The sequence below is a fragment of the Neopelma chrysocephalum genome, unplaced genomic scaffold (genome assembly GCF_003984885.1).
Source record: "Neopelma chrysocephalum unplaced genomic scaffold, ASM398488v2 Primary Assembly neopelma1_24, whole genome shotgun sequence".
NCBI classification, from domain to species: Eukaryota; Metazoa; Chordata; class Aves; order Passeriformes; family Pipridae; genus Neopelma; species Neopelma chrysocephalum.
Window position 1 is genome coordinate 32,353,248 of NW_020897693.1, and position 21,028 is coordinate 32,374,275.

At 35.2% G+C, this 21,028-nt stretch overlaps 1 protein-coding gene across 4 annotated transcripts in view; it reads right to left on the minus strand.

Moving 5' to 3' along the window:
- Positions 1–21,028, minus strand: part of SLC25A21 (solute carrier family 25 member 21) — a 257,554-nt gene that overhangs the window by 103,570 nt on the left and 132,956 nt on the right. For all 4 annotated transcript variants that reach the window (XM_027671102.1, XM_027671087.1, XM_027671111.1 and 1 more), the window contains one exon: positions 12,301–12,349. In XM_027671102.1, the coding sequence (XP_027526903.1) occupies positions 12,301–12,329 (29 nt within the window). In that variant the 5' untranslated portion in view covers positions 12,330–12,349. The remainder of the gene's footprint in view (positions 1–12,300; positions 12,350–21,028) is intronic.

The following is a 21,028-nucleotide window of genomic DNA, read 5'->3' on the forward strand; positions in this document are numbered from 1 at the left end:
TTTCCTTTCCTTTCCTTTCCTTTCCTTTCCTTTCCTTTCCTTTCCTTGCCTTGCCTTGCCTTGCCTTGCCTTGCCTTGCCTTGCCTTGCCTTGCCTTGCCTTGCCTTGTCTTTCCTTGTCTTTTCCTTTTTTATTTTCCTTTTCTTCTCTTTTTTTTTTATTTCCCTTTCCTAATTTGTGTTCCAGTTTAACAATTTCAGAACTATTTAATTTGATCCTTTCAGTCTGTACCTGTCTCACTGACCAAAAAGTACCACGAGAGATCAGAATAATCTAAAGATCTGCTGTCATCTACAGGCACTTTCCCCAATCAAATTCCTATTTGTCTTGTTCTCCTGCTTCCTCCCTTGTACTGTCTCTGATGGTTGATTGATTCAGCTCACTAATGTGCTATAGAAAGTACTATCCAATGTTCCTCCTGGGAGAAACCATCTTGATCTAAGTTGCTACACCTCAGATGCTAGATACAGTATCACTGGTATCACTCAAAAATATATCTCCTTTCTCTCTGTTACAGACCCAGAACTACATATATACCTATGGGCACTTGCAGTACTTTCTCAACACTCTACTGCAGACGTGTATATGGCAGCCAGTGCACAGGGGATGCATTTTGCCCCTGCTCCAGATTTAGGGAAATGGATAAAAAGGTACAAGGGATGACAGTGCTTTTGTAGTTACAAAAAGTTAGTACTGATATGGATCAACAATCCATTACTGGGATATAGGAAAACTGGGAAGGTCACAGCACCTCTGAGGTACAATCCCTTCTGTGTGTTGCTCTTCAGCTGGTGCCGTTGAGCTCTGCCCCTGACTCAACTTGGTTGTAAAAGCGCAATCTAACCCACTGCCTTCTCACCAGGGAGTCATCAGTTTACTACAACATTGCAGCAGCTAAAAACTTGCAAATATTTCCTTAGCTTTCTGTTGTTTCTTTTTACTCTCTTGAGAAATAAATTCAAAAGACAGCTCAATTGTGCCAAGATTATTTTGGAGATGGTATTTTACTTGCATCCCACTCAACATGAAGACTTGTTTCTCAAAACCCCCTCTAGACCTAGAATACACACTGATGCATCTGGTCAAAAAACATACAAAAAGCATAGTTCATAAAGATACTATCTCTCTTTTTATTTATTTATAGATTTACTTGGCACTTACTGGCCTAATGCAGTTATTTTAGGGACATACTTAAATACAGAAATAATGGCCAACTTCTCTGAGAGAATTATTGGCCTTGCTACAGTTACACTGTGCTTCCAACATATACAGCTTTATTCTCTTGTATCCATAGCTTTGAAAATACAAGTAAGTAATACAAGCTCAAATACAAATAAGAAAAAAAGAAATGTAAAGAGGTAGAAAAATTATTTTCTGTTCATTGTAAATGAAGATATTAAACAGTGATTTTCCGTACTTAAACTATCTCCCACTCATAGTACTAGATGACCAAATACTAATAAAATGAACAAAGGAGGCTCCTTCCTTCCTTCTTTTTTCTTCTTTATCTTTCTTTCTAAAGTGGTTTGTTCTTTCTAAAGTGGTTCCTTGCTTGTTTTATTTTACGCATGTTCCATCCATGGTTAGAAATCAGTCATGACAGTGGTCTAATGCAAAATTTTTGTCCATGGAGAAATCAGGCATGACCACGATCTACCCCGGAATGTGATCTTAATGTTTAATACCGCTGACAAATCATTAACATCTGTTAATAACTCACCCAGCTGCTTTGTTAGGTTGTTTTTAAAAAAATCTTATGTACACCATAGATGTTTCCAACTCATAGCCTAAGTAACCTTTCCCAGCTGCTTAATCCTTATTTAAAATATCACTTTAAAATGCATACATTTTTAAACTATCCCATTTCTTTGTCTCCAGACAAAGTAACTGTGCTAACATCTGTTCAGTTCCACTCCCCAATTCCCATCTTAAATACTTATTTTCAGCATGTATTTTTCTTGTAAATAGAATCCCATGTATTTTCTCACCTCCTAGTCCTTCAGTTTCTCATTTCCGTTCTTGGTCTCATTCCACTCTATCCCTCATGGTTTGACTGAGTATATTTTAAATACAAGAATAATACAGAAAAAAAGATTATTTAAAAAGCTTTGATCATCTCACACTAATTTAGGCTTGCAAAAAAGAAAACGGGGGCATGCCATGAATATACTATGTCTCCAGGGAATAAACAAAGGCAAAGGAGAACAATATACAGTCAAGGGTGTGTAGGTAGTTGTTAGGGAAAACTATGTAATGGAAATACTGGAACATTAGAAAATACCTTCTGGCTGTGAAAAGCAGTAAGTTATGCAGGAGCCTTCCAAGGGAATTAGAGGGGGTTCGTCACTTGGCACATTTTAAAACAGGCTGAGCGAAAGCTGTAGTTTGGGACCAAGAGATTGGCAGAGAAGAGGAAGAGGGAGATGAAAAGGGTGAGGGAGAGGGAGAGGCACCTGAACTCAGCAACAGGATAGGAATTTCTGAGTGCTAGTTCAGCATGGGCAGAACATGATGGATGCAGGCTGTAACATCTCATTTGTGAACTGGCCATGATTTTAAGTGCTGGTTCTACTGAAGTGGTCTAAACCGCCTTTAGTACAGCCCTGGATAAAGTGCTAGCAGTCCTGGTACCATTCCTCATTGCCGTGAAATAGCAGATGAATAGGTGAATAGATGTCACATGTCCAAAATAAATAAATCAGATTCATAAATGATGTACAGGATAGTCCAGATTGCATTGAGTACGAAGAGTCCTAATGGTATTTCTTTCTCACTGTTAAGAGTATAAGGGGCAATATACATAACTCAAAAAAGGTACATTACCATAAGTTGTAGTCATTCCCTTTTTTCTGACAGCAATATAATGGCATATCCTGAGGCTATGGGAATCTAAACAAATAAAATAATTAAACACATCTATTGTGTTTAATACAAACCATAGCACACTGTAATACAATAGGGTATTTTCTTTACAAATATGGCTGTATTTTTCCCGGTCTGTTAGCTAACCTACATATCCAAAATGTTTCAAATTGAATTTCATTTTTATAATGAAAATTTGGTCATAGCTTCTGACTCATGAAAACATCCTGATTATCTGTAAATATCTTGAGATACTATAAAGAGAATCCAAGTTTTTTTATACTGTCTCTAATTTCTTTGGTAGCTTCTAACTAGAGAAATCAACAGTACAATGAGTATATTTTAGCAGGTATTCAGTCCTAGATTCTCTCCCTTTTCCGCCTTTTCCCATCAGACAGTGTTATGAAAAAAGAATTATTCTGTCATATCTGTAACCCATGGTATGATTCTTCACCATAACTACAGTTTTAGAGCTCTTCTGTCAAATTTTCCTGTTCTGTCTAGCAGAGAGTTATTTGTACCCTCATACTATAAAAGGAAATATTTCCATAAAATTAAGACAAAAAGAAGAAGAAAAAATTTCAGAGTTTTCTTGGATTTAAACTGCGAGTGCACAATGTGCAGCCCATGAAATCACAAAATGCAGTTCACACTGCTCTCTTGCAACTGCATCATGTCTACACAACTAATCAACTGCAGGTTTTTCCAATGTTAGAGAACTCAAACATGAAGAAACTTCACTTCCTCTACCAAGGAAGATGCTGTACCAGTACAGCCAAATATGTCTGTATACATTTATTTTTTTTAAACATGTAAATATATATATGCAGATTATAGAAGAGAAACCCTCAGGCACTTGTCATATTACAAGTTCTGCCCATGTAGTAATGTTTATATCAACTCTGTAAGCATGGGAAGTCCAAACATAAAAAGAACATTGTGCTATGTCATTAGAATGAAAGTAAAATGTACATTAAAGGGACCTGAAATGAACTATTTTAGCTCATTGTCCAAACAGGAGGAAAAGCAAAATAACAAGCACAAAATTGTTAACAGAAAAAATGAACAAATACATCTTGCAAATGTCCATAGTCAAAAGGATTGTCAATAGCAGGATGGATAATATTCAGTATGTCTTTTAGCATGACTTCCATTTATTCCTCAAATCAACTGCTCAAGGAATCATCGTCTACCAGACAGAGCTGTGCTTGAGGAATGTAAAAGGACATATGGAAAGATGCATCAAATGAAAAATTTCAAACAAAATTATATACTACATCTTGAAGGATAACTGAGGCCACTCCAAGTCAGCTTTGATCCAGCATCCTCCCAGAAACCCAAACCACCTTCTGCCTCTACTGGGCTGAGAAGAAATTATGCAAGAAAACCATCACGCATTCCCTCTTATCTGTCCTAGTTCTTGCTCTAGCATTCTTTTTCTTTTGCTCTCTTTGGTAGACTTGCTTCCTTTTCTAAAAAACTCACACTGTCTTCTAGTACTGCCTCTCTCCTCAGTTCTCCTATGATGGTCTCACCACTTGCTTCCTGCACACAGAGCCATTTCTTTTCCTTCTATTGCACTCCTGTAGTATGCAAGTAGATAATTAGATATCTAATACAAGATTTATTTCATTTTATTGACCTAAAAACCTTAGAAACAAGGAAAGGATTCTTTAGTAGGTAATTAGAGATTATTGTTCTATCTTGAGCATGTTGAAGGTGGACATGGCTTATTTGGTGGGTGTTAAAAATTCCAGGTTGTTACAGTTCATGAATGACTCAAGAAACTGCGTGAAGTTTTGCTAAAGCCAGTGGAATGTCACAGATAACTTGTAATCTAAAGCATGGTACCATCATACCATGCTGCCAAATAGAAATTATGATTTTATGGTATTTCAGTTGTTTAGAAAAGTATCTGATATTCAATAAAAAAATTCAAGAGTAGATGGCAGAATGTTTAATCAAAATTAAGGAAAAGCTTGATAGAAGAGACCTGTAGCAGTCTGATTGGATTATGCACAAAATCAGTTTTTATCAAAGAAGGGATAGGATTATTTTAAAATCAAGAAAGAAATATAAGTTATAGATCTTCCAATATTCTACATTGATTAGAAATAGGGATATCATCAAGCAGTTCTGCTGTTTGATCAAAAAAAAAGCACAGTATCACGTGTAGAGATGAGGAAGCCACATTTACAAAGTTCTGTCATATCCTCTTTATAAAATATACATGTGGTATGCCTATGAATACAAAAAAAAAAGCACATAGGAACAAAAATCACTTTGACCAGCACTGCAAATAAGAGCATCTGTTTAATAGTGCACATCAATACTGTTCTTTAATTCAGGGAAGGATTTAAATTGCAATAGTATATCTAGCAGAAATTATTAGCCCCATGTACCCTTATTAATTCCTAACAGACTGTACATAGAAGGGGGAAAAAAAGGGCCAATTACAGAGCACTGGATCACATCCACATAGAAATTATTATAAACTTTAAAGTCCTTATTATAAAAAATTTGGATCTGTACGTAAATATTCAAAGTATTTCAAAGCTGAAATTCAAGTGTCAAAAACAGAGTATAAGCTGCAATATGAACACAAGCCCCCTGAACAATTGTGCCAAAGGCCATTGATAAATCAAGTAAAACTAATCCCAGAGAAAAGCCTTGACATTTGGTTGAAATAAGGACATTAAACTGAGTTGGTCAGGGATTAGTTTTACTTGATTTTTTTCCCCTCAAAATGAAAAAAAATTTTTCAAAAAACTATGTCTCAATATATTTTTGTACACTTCTTTTAGATGACAATGGATGTTGCTCTCTACATATTCAAACAAAAACTTCTGTTTTTCTAGTTTAAAATTACTTACAAGTCATTGAAAAGACCAAAAAATAAAAGGAAGTGAAAACTGACAAAATCCAAAAATTAATTACATGAAGTTTCATTAGCCAAAACTCATTGTTTTTCTAACAGTCTTCTGAGAGTTAAACTGTTTATTCCAATACAGAATATTTTGGTATCTTGATAATTTTCCCAGGACAGGAAGACTATTTTCTGCTAAAAACTGTTATGAATCTAACTAGAGCAGTTTGAATCAAGCAATATGAACTTAACATGGCCTGATGCAAACCAAGTGAGCTATGGTCACTTGGAAATGGTAACACTGTATAAGGACAATGAACTCAAAGCAATGTTTTTCAGAAACAGGCCCCACTACTGCTCATTCAAACAAAAAAAGACCAAAAATCAAAGAGGAATTAATGATATAAAGGAAGTAACTCTTGCAAAACAACAGATGGAATGAGATCGGAAACACATGTAGTAAGCTGAACTTTTTTAATAAGACCAAAATGACAGAACTGGAACAAAGGAACAGAATGGATAAACATGCACACAAATCAGCAGAACAGTTGCTAACTAGAAATAGGTCTGTAATGCAGAGTCCAAATCTTGACTTAGATCCCAAATTATTTTCTAAAGTTGGGGCTTTAGATTCATGATGTTGGTTTAGAATTTTGCAGAAAGAGTAGCAAATTACAAAATCCCTATCATGACTACATGAAAACTTTCTCCTCAGTTTCTAAGGTCAATTATTCACCTCATATTTTAAATACTGATATTCTGGATCACACATGAGGTGGAAAGTCAGTTTACATGAAGATTCTGATCTAAGACTGAACTGTGTAAAGAGGTGTTAAAATAGAGCAACATGGACTGCAGGTTCCCCAGATTCTGCCAAAGGTGAGAGACAGCTTTCAGGAAAAAAACAGGGACACTGGATAGGTTGATCATGAAAACAAGATATATGTATTAACTTATTTTCCTAGTAAATTGAACTAAATGCTTTTGAAACAATGCCTCCTGGGTATCTTGAAGCATTGATTTTGAAATTGCACACTCATCCCAACGTGAAACTGCATTGTGAAGACACAATTATACAAAAAAATAGGAAAGTTTGTTTAAATAAAGAGAAAAAAAATCGTGGAACTATCATTATTTGAGTTAACTAGAGAAGTATTAAAACACTGCCTGTTGAATATATGTTTAAATTGTTAGAACAAAAGTTACCCTACTGATTCTTTTGGTAAAATAATAAACTAGACCTTCTCCAAGTCCTTTAGATGGTATTTGGTATATAATTATACTTATTAGTCTTTGAATACCTTGGAAGTAAAATAACCCTAAATACTCAAGTTGTATGAACTTGAGTTCAACATGAATCTATCTCCACTGAAGTCAACACAGATCTGGAGCACGATTTGGTATTACTGTGATATGAGACAAATATTTGCCTCAAAATGCAGAGTGATGTCAAGTTACTGCCAAAAGGAAAGAGAGAAGTAAATAATTCATCTAATCCATATAACATTTTTCCTGTTCACAGGAATTTCAGACACAATTTTTTTCAGATGTGTTACTCATTTGAAAGGTTTTAGTGACATGTTGTTATTTTTTTTCCTATTATTTGAAAGCAGTTAATCACATATTTCTTCAGAGACCCCTGGTGGCCTAGTGGTTAGCATGCAGGACTCTCACTGCTGTGACCCAGGTTCGATTCCCAGTCCCCCGGGCAGATGGAGCCCGTTAGCCCTGTGAGGCCATCCATCTATGAGAAGGTCACTCTAAACACACCTACGTCCTGAGGACCTCACTGCCATTGTCCAAGCTTGCTTGGCCCCGGCAGATGAACCTTAGGATTAAAGGGTGGGCTCAGTTCAGCGCAGGCTAAAAAATCCATTGCGCAGGTTGGAAAGGTAAAAGACCTTTCCCCAGATCTTCGTTCGCGAAGACTGGCCATTATATATATATATATATTATATTATACATATTTCTTCATTTGTGTTTTCTATTAAACTCTGTCATGTAGACAACTGTTAAAAAAAATTAAAAGTATGGTTTCTATTTCATAACTACACAATCCAAAATGACTATTTCTACTTCAATATATGTTTCACAGTCTGTACGAATACTTGCACAGGAAACTTTGAAATTTGTTTTCAAGAACAGTGAAATCACTAAGATTCAGGTGTATCATACTGGTGATAATCAAAGTAAAAGAGAAAGTGCATGTAAAGGTAATCAACTCATAAACCTGAGGAAATATTAGCCAAAATTTTATTTCTAGTCATAGTTCTAACTGTCCAATATCAACCTTGGCTGCATGCATTTCTTGAGGTGTTAAAATGTAATAGCAAGGAAAATTTTATGTTAGGGCACGTAGTTCAAAGTTACTGAGCTCCTGAAAATGTCATTTTTATGCCAGCAACTCAGTAGTAGGCATATGAAAAAAATGAACAGTTTTTTTCCCTGAAAATTCAAGCTGTTCAAGGACAGAGGACTACATCAGAACATAACCTGAAACTGTCAGACAGACCACAGTAACATCCTCCAATCATCAGTCAGGGTTCCTTGACTGATTCCTCAAACACCATCAGCTTTCCCTTGACTATAGACAACTGCCTGTGATTCTCTCCCTTTCCCTCATCAACTACACTTATGCAATCTGTGAGCTGTTGCATAAATATTAATTTTCCAACAATAAACAACTATTAAGTTCTGAATTTTGTACATTTGTTTAAGCCAAAACATACACCACTAGGATACAAAGGATAAACCCTAGGTGGAAAAACGCTTCACTATTTTTAGTTTTAAAGTAATATATATGGCAATATCTTGTCCTATGTATCATGAATTAGAATGCCATTTTGTTATTCTTTGAAAGTCTGATGGATGAAAATTACATTACAACCTGTATTACACTTAAGACGCGAAAAGGGTTCAAAATAAGCAAAACCAATTCTTTATCCAGACTCCTCCCTCACTTTATAGCAAAGAAAGATCACCTTAATTAAAAAGTAGACTTTTTATGTCTTGACTGTATCTGTACTGAAAACCTCTTGCTACTGCTATCACTTCTTATACATAGGCACACACATAAAAACTTACCAGACTGTATTTAGGAGGACAAGAGCAGAGATTCAGTACTTTATTTCATCTGCAGTTGGCTAAAATAATCATAAGGGTAACTGATAAATAAAACAGCTATCAGAGACTGTTCTATGAAAACATTAAAAATTTAGCACAGCTTTTTTTAATAGTGTCTCATCAGAAGCTATACCAATATATCTTGCAATTGAGAAAAGAGCTTTATTTCAAAGAATAAGTGGGATTCATAGAGCTAAAACAATGGGTCATAGTTATCTTCATATACATAGCTCACATGAATTTTTTAAAGTAGTGATCTTTACTGTTCTAATAGATAAAAAAATAAAATTATTTTCAAATGTATACTTGGGAAAAAACACTTAATTAAGCATTTGGATTGTCTGTAGTTTATAAGCATGTACTTAAATATTGTTTCTTCCTTGATGTGAGCAGATAAACAAGTCTAGCATTGTTACTGTAGAATAACAGAAAATTGCTAAACACAGAAAATATATTGCAAAATGGCAAAAAAGAGCCAAACCATTTTTCAGGGTTTCAAAATAATCTTTGACAGGAACTTTATTTTCTCCAATTTTTTATTAAAAACATACACATACACAAAATATCAACAAAGCAAAGATGCTAAGCCACCAGTCCACTAGATGTGAGCCTCTGACATTTTCCCTAAATTCCTTCAGAACAGTAACTTAGATCAGTGAGATTTCACTAACTTGAAAAGGCCACGGGACTCTTTTCACCAAACAAGCACTTTATAGAAAAAAGGAAGAAAACTCAAAACACCATAAAAGTTAAGCAACAAATGCTGCTTTTATATATCCTTTCACTTAACCAAAAGGAAGAAAACCCTAAACCAATCACCACAACTGTAATAGCTGGAAGCGACTAGGAAAGTAGAGATTATCAATACTGTGTTGGATTAAGTAAACTGCAGTACTTAGTGGCAGTGCAAGAAAGGAATAAAGTAAATGAAAAAGTATTAGAAAATATTCTATATCCAAAGTTCAGAATTAAAACCAATGTTTCATTTGAACTTCTTCAAGACCAAAGAATTAATCTGCTTTAATAAATTTGGACCATTGCAACATGAAAGGAAGAAGCATGATGTTAGGAACATAGAATGAAATGATGGATGAGATCAAAGGATATTCTATTCTTGTTTTCATCATTGGCTTTCAAAATGTAAGTATTTTCAACTGCTAACATCTGCTGAGATCAGCAGAAGAGTTCCTGCAAAATCTGTGTGATACCTCTGGATACCTCTGCAACAACAAACCAGGAAAACTGTCACTGTGTGCTGCCCACTTGTGCAAAGAGTTGTAGCTAACTCAGTGGAAGAGTTAATTTAACTGAAGTTTCTTCAGATGAAGAAATTTGTTTAATGGATATTTTATTTGACTCAGTCCTCCTGTTTTACCTTGATCCATAATCAGATTTCTTCTGTACATCTACCGTTCTTTCCTTTTTTCCTACTTTCTTCTTTCTTTCTTCTAAAAATTCCACTGTTTATGAACTCAGATTTCACAATAAAAGGTTTCCTAACTTTTATTATTTTTTATTATATTTTTCAGTATTAATACAGCTTTACAAACATCCCCATATACGCTTTAATGCTTTATGTTTATGGATCTCAGATCTGAGAAACCTTTTCACTACTAAAAGTGTGATAAACTCAGTAAAATCTGTAGTAGAAATGGGGAAATCTGTCCTTGTGTTCTGAGAGTCCACTGCATGGTTTCTATCAGAAAGCTGAAAGTATGTGTATTGATTGCCAGTTTATCACTACAGATGTTCAATTAATGCTTTTTCTGACGTATGATATGTGGCATATACTAAAATATGAATGATTCTAAGGATACACATTAAGTTTTTTCAAGCAAGACTGGAGACATGAGGATGTGTAGGATACCAACCTCAAAGGCACCAAAGGCATGAGAAGTAAATCACTGCTGCTGCATTTATACTACAAAAGCTGTATTTATAATACAAAAAAAAAAGATTCCTAGTTCAGTACAAAGAGGAAAATGGCAAGAGGTAAAACCAAAAGCTTGAAACCTATAGGTGAGTTACAGCAAAACTTGCCAAAATGAATTCACTAAAGCATATCCTTTGAGGACCATATGACAGCAGATCAAGATAGATTTTTTCTTTTAAAATTGGTCTTGTATTTGTTTTGCTTGTACCCTGTTGCTTCTGAGTCAATAGTTTCTATCTTCTTATGTAAGTCTTGTTTTAATAGCATAGTCTCAGTGGTACTTGGAGGGGCAGAGAGGACCTTTGAGACTACCAGATGCATTGTCTCTAGAAGAATCAACACATGGGTCCCTTCCAACTCAGGATATTCTGTGATCCTGTAACACATTCCGTATTATGTGGGCATACAGAAGAATTGCCTGAGTAAACTCCAAGCCCCAAGGAGGACTTACAGCACCTCAGCAGCAGATAACGCAGATGGAGCCTTAACGACTGCATTCTAGTGTTGGACAATGACCACAGAGAGATGGCTTCCTGCTGCAAAATGTAACCTGCAGAAAAAGGCATGTCAAGGTCTTATGCAAACCACAGAATGTGATTCAAACAGAAGCCAAAAATACATCAATAAAAAACTCACACAGTGGCTAACTGGAACTGGAATCTCAAGCCATAATTTACAACTTCAAGCATATTTCAGAGACCACAGCTGTCCTCATCATTTGTTTGGGGCCGATTCATCTCCTAGTGAAGCTTTTCTACCTACATGACTGAGACATAGATAAAGTTCCAGAAGCAGTATATCGTAATTATTGGCCCTGCATAATGAATAGTTTTCTTCTTACTATTGTATGCTTCTCCATTCTGATTTGCTTTTCACATATGGTTACATTCACTGATGAATTTATATAAAAACTAAAAAGCATAGAAAATAAAAGAATATTCCAGAAACTAGAAACACAATTGTTCTTTTTCCATCTCAGTAATTCAACATCAAAAAAACCTAATTTGAACAAAATTTCCAGGTCATTTAATCATTTACCCATGTAAGAACAAATATTAGGAAAAGAAAATAAGGACAGATAAAAAGATTTATAAAAAGATAAAACCATGAAGTTATTTAGCTTACAGAGAGAATATGGAACATCTTCTTTTATTATTTTTATAAAAAAATCTGTGAAAATTATTTTGGAGACAATATGGTATCTCCCAATTACATATAAAGCATCACTGCAGACGATACATATAGTAAGGGAATTTAACTTCATGTTATAGCATTGTGTTACAACAGTGAAAATACGTCATAAACAGATTTAACACCTTTAGATGACCTCTAATCAGAAATGTGTCATGCTACTCAAATTTCATCTGTTGAATGCTGCAGATACAGGTAAGTAAATATAAATGTCATTAAAGACATAAGTTATCTTCTTTGGAGAAGTTCAAGGATTTTATTTTTTGACAGTTTGCAATTTGAATATCTTCCAGTGTCAACAAAACCTGTTCAAGCACAATCTTACCTTGTTTTCACGACATCAAGGGGATGCATCAGGCAAATTTCTACAAGACCTATAAAAGAATAATAAAAAAGGCCCAATAAACATCTTTATATAGTTGGTAGTTTAATTTTCATTGACTCCAACAGTTTCTGAAATTTGAAAAAATAAAGTAAAAACCTAAGCATATAATTGGTGATACAGTACTAAAACACCTCATGTATTAAACATACTCCTCTGTAGTGTATGTGAACCGTAAGGATTTTTGACAGTAAATGGTGCTAGTTGTTCATTACTGTGGAGAAAGTGAGGACTTATGCTATGCGATCAATTTAATCAGTTTTTGCTCAGTTTTCTGACTTGAGAACAGTGGGAACATTTGACTGGCATCATAAATAAGTACAATAAATCTTGCTGAGAGTAGCAAAGGAAGGGAGATCAGGTTGGCACTGGCTTCTTTGTCGTATAAGACCAATTCCTAAGGATACTGCAGGACAGTGCTGGGGGCTCAGATGAACTTGATGTTAAGATGTGGCCTGATTCCTGAGCTGGGTATCTGAGTTGCAGCCTCACTTCATCCTATCCTGCCCTGTGCTGATACTAATGACTAGTCCTGGCTTTTCCTCTTCCTGCTCCACTGCTCATCATAAGCACTTACATACACATGCTGGGAACTTTCCATATGCCTGAATAGAAAGTGTGAATTGCAAGGGGACAATGCCAAGGTAAGAGAGATCTGGAAGATCCCAAATGCACCTGTCACCACCAGCTTCAAAGTTGGCTCTGTTATTTTCTCCACCCACCTAATACCTCACGAAAAATCCATATGTAACCCAGGGAGAATTTTCTGCTTAAATTTTCTAGACCTGCCTTCTTCTACTATCCATTTCATATATCATTCCAAAGAGAAAACATACAATAGAAAGATGTATTTATCAGAATCAAAGTGTATTTTTGAAATCCCTCAATCTGCAGAGATAATGAAACCACTAAACAAGTCTTACAGGATTTTGAAATGTCAAGAAAATACATACACCTATGTCCAAGATAATAATTACAATGTTTTTGAAATTTCTGTTCCTCTGACTTATTGTCGTAAACATCCACCCTCCATCTCTTTATCCAGCATAATGAATTTAATGCTGTTACACACACAACCAGTTTGTGAAGACTATACTTACTACAAAGTTTGAGTGCATTTATTTAATTTATTTATCTTTATAGTAAAAATAGTTGCAAAGTTTTTTATAATAAAGAATGTGTCTTTTGGTGATTCACAGCTAAGTTTCTAAAAATCTTGATTCAGGAAAGCATTCTTACTCAAGTTAAAATATCTGCAAATTCCTATCTTTACATATACGATACAGTCCTATGGAAATTAAGCGCACGCTTATGTTCCACTAGATGCTTTCCTATTTCAGATGTCATTGTCTCAAGTTCCAGATCCTGTCCTTTTACTTTAATGGCACAGAACATGTCTAATCTCAGGTGTTACTAAAGCTAACAGTTACTAAAGCTAACAGTTACTAAAGCTAAGACAATTTTTTACATGCTAGGCTACTCAGCTTCTTTCTCTTTCTAAGCAAGGTGAAGAAATCACTCTAACACAAAATGAAAAATCTCATTTTGAAATCTTCCACACAAAAACTATCGAACTAATGGAATTTGCATTTTGGCCCTACTATCTGGCAAACTTGATGGAGAAAAGCTCTTGGTGAGCTTCACGCAGGAACCAGGCCCTGCCTGAGTAGTGTATGCTGCAGCATCAGAAACTTGAGTTCTTTTCGTTATTGAATATAAATCTCAGGGAGGTTTGAAGTTTCAAATTTCAATTATTTTAGAACTAATAAGTTTAGTGTTTCAGGTAGAATAGGAAAACTGTGGGGTTTTTTTTTAAATTTTATATGTATCAGAGAGGATTAAATTTCAAAACATTATCTACTTTCTATTTCAACTTTATCCAAACCTTCTGAGTTACACAGGTACTTACTAAATAAGCCTTTTACACTGAACCAAAGCATTAGCATGGGAGGATTCTCATTATAGTCATGTATATGACTATATGTAACGGAGTTTTTAGCTCAGTCTATAATAAATACCTATATTTATTTTCTGCTTGATATACTTTACATAGCGAATACACATATTATTGATAATTGGTATATATTTATCATAAGGAATAATAAGCTATTTATATAACAGCAAAGAAGTGCAAAAACTTTTGTACATGAACACAAATAACTTTCGGAGTTAGTAACAAAGGGAGGGCATAAACTGTAATGCTAGAAGTCACAATTAAATGCATTTAACAGGCATTTACATTAAAGTTTGTAAAGATGTTAAAATGTTTAAACTGAGTTCCTGACATAAAATACTTGCTGAGAGCTCTAATTTACCATAAACAATTTTTGTTCTTTCCTATCACTCCACTCCAATGCATAAAGATTGCAAAACATAAAATTGGCCAGATCGCCCCTGATCCCTAGCTTCTGCCACTGACTTTGAAGGACAGTATCAGGTTAATATTTATGATCATTGTTTTGCTGTATTTTCACACCATGCAATGTGGTTTCGTTTTTCAATTCTGAATAAAAGGAAGACAATATAGGTCATATCAGCCAAAGGATACTAATATTAGTAGTAATAAGATCCATTAAAAAGAATGCAATTTTTCTAATGAAAGCAAAAACTGTCATCATTATTTCTGTGCAGATATATTTATTGCTGCACTTATTGTCCAAGAATTTCTTCTCTTTTACTAAAATAAGGTCATATCACATGTCACATAAGGGAACATAGACTATAAACTGTCCCAAAACCTGCAAACTACTCCAACATCTGCCAACAGGTGCTTTGCGAGGGGAGTTGCAGTCAAGTGTTTCAGTGCTGGCAGGGGGCATAGTCTACGAGTTTTTCCCTTTCCAACCACCCTCCTTTTCCAAACTCTCCTTTTCCAATCTTATCCCACCTCCCCGCTCCCTTTCTGTTTTTGATCTTCTATTCCATCTTGTTTTGGCAGATAGAGCCTACAGCAGGAGGCCAACCATGGGGCCAAGGGTTTTTCACCCTATTCTGTTTTTGCAGCATTAATGACCATTTTGGGGAAAACTGTACAGTGCCAGATTTTGGATCCATTTTCTTGGTCCTCATAGGATAATTTTTAATTTGGGAATTTTTCCAGTAACTGAATCAGATGAATTCCAAGGTCCTTGGCAAGAACTCTGTTTTGATAACTTCAGGATTCTATTGGTTATCGGGCTTTCTCAGTCTTTCCTTTGTCTCATCGTACAATTACACACTAGGTTTTAAATGATGTGTAGTTACTTGATTTCACCAGATAGAATTCTTCAAAAGATGCTGGGGTTATGACACAGCTCTCTGAAGAGCACCAAAGGAGTGCACACTGTGCAAGACACTAATGGAACAGCTACAAACACAAGCTACATTTTTCCATCTAGTATAGTAGTCATGCAAATCATTACAACATCCTACTTGATAGCCTGCCCAGAAAGTGTGGTGGCCATACTAAATTACAAGCACTCTGAGATGTGCTCAATAAAATAAAATATATTGCTCTTTCTTTAGCTAATGTTCATCAGCTTTGTGACAAATTCAATTAGCACTATGAAAATCTAATTTACTAAACAGCTCTATCAGGGTGCAATATATTTTAACTTGTTACTCTGCAAAGACTACTGTTTACAAACCTCATTTTCATGACAAAGTAGTCAACACAGCTACAGATACATTGTCCAAAAAATACTCTAATCATCCCATTGGGTCTCCTTGGTGATGTCACATGTGAACTAACCCAGAGTGATTTATGATGGCCTAATTATGTTTAAAACAACTCAGATTCAACTAGCTGAACAAGAGCCCAAAGGAAATATAGGAAAGAACAATTACTGGGTCAGCTCAACATTTGTTGTCTTCTGGGTGGGAAAACATTCCCTGTGAAAACTGGATACTAACCATAAAGCAAGACATAATCAAAATCTCTGTGTTGAAGAAATAACCAGCTGTCATAATTGACATACTCTAAGTGTACACAAGTGGAATATCAACAACCAAGAAGGGAGTCCAGAATTCTATTATGTAAAACATTCTACTCAGTAACTGAGTCCATGGAGGGAATAAAATGACAGAAAATATTGACCTCCAAACCGACCCTCCTCAGTAAAGCATTCTCCCTTTCCCAAATAATATCTTCTGGTTTTAAATTGTTTCCCATTATGGATTACATTATGTTTCCTGCTACAAGATTCACACATAAAATTTCAAACTGGCAATCTCTTACATGTCTTCATACACCTCTTCAACACAAACATTTTGGTGACTTGTGGGCATTTTCAGTTACTTTTTTCTTTGTTTCTCTATTCCATCAAACACACAAATCCTATATCAATAATCATATATGGCTTGAGAATGACTGTTTAGAACATGCTGTAATTATTTATCTAGCAAAACATGAAAGTTGAGACTTCGCAGCACAGGATTATAGCTCTCTTCATTTCCATGAGTGTTTCCATACTTCATCTCTTCACTGAATAGGGAGAAAAAGAATGAAAACAGTTCTTGCAAAATAGCACAGATAAAAATAGAACCATTATGGCTTTGGTCTTCCTTAGGAGACAAATTCTTTTCTTCAGCATTTCATCGATCCTCAAAACTATGAACTGAAAAGTGCAAAGTGCCTGTGATACATACTGATTTGTCTTGCAAAGAAACCTGAGTAGCTCACCCTCTACATGTTTTCTGCATAATACACCATGAACACAGATTCAAGAGATGCAGAGCATGATCCATGTGTTAGTTCAGACAACCCCCTACAGTGTAGAAGTCATTATGCACCCTCCTCCCCTTGTGTTACTCATTTCCCTGGAATAACACAGTCACTGGAGAAACACAACAGACAGGAGACTGGCCATAGAAAATGTGGTAATAAACACATCAGGCACTGCATATTGTATAGCTGGAACAGTTTATATTTATTTTGGCTTTTACATAGATACAGTTACAATGTAAGAAATGATCATAAATATTTTATGTGTACTATGAATTTCCTTCTGAGAATATATGTCTGACAGAAAGAATCTTGTGTTGATTTTTGTATCCTAATAAAAACAATGACAAATTCCTCTTAAATATGCTTTTCTGTTGGCTAAAACACTCCATTTGACAAGATGAAGCATGGAATCTCTTCCTGATTGTAACAGCACTATTTGAAAAAGAATCAATTCCTGAGAAAAAGCATCCCTGGAAAAAAGCATCCCTGTGGTCAATTCTACACAGGCTCATTTCTATTACCTGGCTGTCTGACTCCATCTTCACAGACACGTAAAGTTTTTACCTGTTCTGTAAGAATACATCTCCCTCAGAAAACTCCACAAAATGCTAGGTTCACTGTTATATGTGTGGTAGCCAAGGCTCACTCCTTTCCTAGGGAGGCAGTCACACGTATTGTGCCCTCCTCAATTGAAGTACATGTCAACAAGGCTCCAAGGAAAACTATACAGCAGTATGTATAGACTGTGCTGGAAAAGATCTACCCGTTAGCCTTCACTTAAGAAAGCGACACTTATTTTAACTGTTGCCCAGGATTCTATTTAGTGATGTGGTATGGGATTAACTAATGGTACCCTGGAGCTCCTCACAAACATTAATTAACCTTTTAGGTAATGAGCCAAATCAATGCTTTCCTTAGAAAATGTGGAGAAATGGAAAGTTACTACAAGAAGTACTCCATAATAGAAATGCTGCATTCATGAGTCATTCTCCCTTAGAGACCTTGTCTACACAGAGAAAATATACTAGAAAACATGTTAATTAAACAAGTTGTTGAATATGATTTTTCCCTTGGTGTGGACAAGGATGTCTGTGTTTAAAAATGTGTTAGCTGATCACAGGAGGATCCCAGGAGAAGCTGTTGGTTTACTATTGCATTTTAGAAGTCTTTTGTCTACAGGAGGAGCTGTGTCATGCTCAATATCTTGTTAGGTAACAGATGCAACCTGTCAGTGTAACATTTCTATCTGGGAATGGAGGAAAAGCAGGGTTGGGAACTGTGATTACCTGGCTTTCAAAAAAACCCCACCCAAGACTTCAGCAGCTGAAGGAAATTTCCAACATTTGACCTACAGCATTTGTGTTGAAAGTGATCAGTAATCTCCATGAAAGCAATTCAGTCTGTGTTGAAATAATAATGGCTCCTAGGTTACATGGCATAGCAAATGAGCATTTTAATCTTCAAGGTTTCAAATAAAGGTTACTCAAGTGCAAGAGAATCACATCCTAGATGTGTAAAAGACAAGAGCTGGAAATGAGTGTTTCAGGCAGAATGCTGTCTAGATCGCTGTTGCTCAGCTGTAAATCTCCTTCAGTTTCCAAGTCCTAATCCACAGACCCAGCTAGAAACATGGTCCTGTTCAAGGCTCACATCAGACAGACCAAAACTCTCATCTTTGGTGCTCACAATGCTTACGTAGAATCTGCTGGCTTTCACTGTTCCCTGCCCAGCTAAAGAAAGCATTATTATTGCCAGATGAGAAACTGTTCAGTTCTACTGCCAATATAAAAGAAGTGTAATTGTAGTCATTATTTTTGCTGAGCTTGAAAATGGGGTTACAGCAGTTGAGAGAATAAAGACAGAAAATTGTATGGAGCTTCTTAAATAGACATGTTATGAATACAGGATCATATGACAAGATAGTCATGCTATGACACATGATTTAAGTTGTGATTTATACCTGGGTACACATGCATAAATCTTTACAGGGTTTGGAAGGGCAAATTCCACCTTGCAATAATACATGCATATACAAGTACTGAGAGGTTACTGCAGTAATAATAAAGCAACATTTGCAATTCAGCATTTCTCAATAAGGAACATATTGTGAAGCTGTTTGTCTTGATGCCTCAGGTACTTTGTTGGAAAAATGAAAAAACAGAGATTAAAAAAACTGCAATTATTCTTATATTTTAGTTCCTTTTTGAAACTTATTTTTATTGAATCTTTAAATTGAAGAGAAATGGTACTATCAAGCTATTGTATTTCCCTTTCATAGTAGTTCTATCATCGTATGCACTTTTTTTTCAGTCTAACACACAGCCAAGCTGATACATGTTGATTCCATGTAAGCAGACCAAGTGTAAATATACCCATCAAAACCATGGCTCTTCGATCAACAATGTGTATCTAACTTACATTTAGCAGAATTCTGTAAAAATTTGTCAATGTATTTCTTTCCCCTTGGTAAAAATATCTAGCTTTAATGTTTTAAGTATATATGCAAACTATTCTAAATTTATCACAAATTTATTCATTGTTTGCTTTCCACAATGTTTAAGGCACAATCATTCAAATCAGGACATTACACTCATGCTACCAGCAATAACTACATCTTTATATTTACCGTTGCCTAGAATACTGCTCTACAAATCTTTTAACATGCTTCCCTTAAACTACTCAATGCTCATTTATGTTCTCCAAGTATTGTTTACTGAGTAAAACCAAAGCCCATCTTCCAGCTTAATTTGATTTTTTATTTGCTGCTTACTTTAAAGTGAAAAAAAATTAAGTCCTTTTTTCACAGACTTACCAACTTGATTAACCTGCTTGACTGCAGAAATACTTATATATGTGCCATTAGACAAATCTATGACAATTTGGAGGATTAAGTTAGTTTTAAATTACATTTAGTTAGTCACAAAGGATCTTCTAGAGCTAGATCTTTTTGGAATAAAGGTTCTTCCAGACTCCAGTAGCATACGCTGCTTTCACAGGCATGCAATTCCAACTGCACTACTCACATAAAGCCTTTTTGAGGTAAAATGCTATGCAGAAAGGTCCTTTGTATGGTAAGACCTATGAAATTTGCACTTATGGCATAGTCAAAAAGACAGTTTTAAAATTCCAGACTTTTCACACCTTTACCTGTGTACCACACCTTTACACACCATCTTAAAATACCAAAGCTGTTCCAGTGAGGCTGAATAACATGGAGAGTTTGAGTATGCAGCCAAACCATGTAACGTTTAGGTACTGACAAAAAAGATAATGGAGCAAAACACAGCACACAACATTAAAAAAAAAAGCAAGTATTTTCTCCAAGTTCTTAAATGTTATTGAGGAAATATGTCATGCATCTCCAGAATTTGCCATTTAGAATGTTACAGGAATTTGCTTCACTTTAATTTCCACTTCAATTCTTTAAAAAAATAGCAATAAAAACATTAGGATATAACGAATATTTCTGGGTAAAGTCACTTTTTCCAAAATGACTAGCAATAAAGAGTTGTTTATATAGTTAACTGATTTTTTTTAGTTTAGTTAGTCTTTGTGATGCTGTATTGGCATTAAAACTTTGAGTTATAAAATAAACACTTGCAATTTACAAACTTCAGTATCAGAGTCTCTAGACACAAGTGAAAGGCTATATATCGTGCAAATTCTCCATAAATTTTTCAGCAAGGATTACAGGCTATTATGTCACTCACATATGACATATTTTTTCCTTGATGTGTGTCTGAAATGGAAGTTTTTTAAACTATGATTGAAGGGACCACTGAGGTCAGCACTGGGTTACATGATGTTTGTGTCACTACAGCTTCAGATATTTCAATGCATATTGAATCAATATTCTTGCAACAAAAATGTGTAACTGATATTTTCGTTGCTGTTATAGTAAAATGCTTCTCAATAAACTTGTTTTCATAAGAAGTTTGCTTATTCATATGTCCCAGAGCTGTTGTA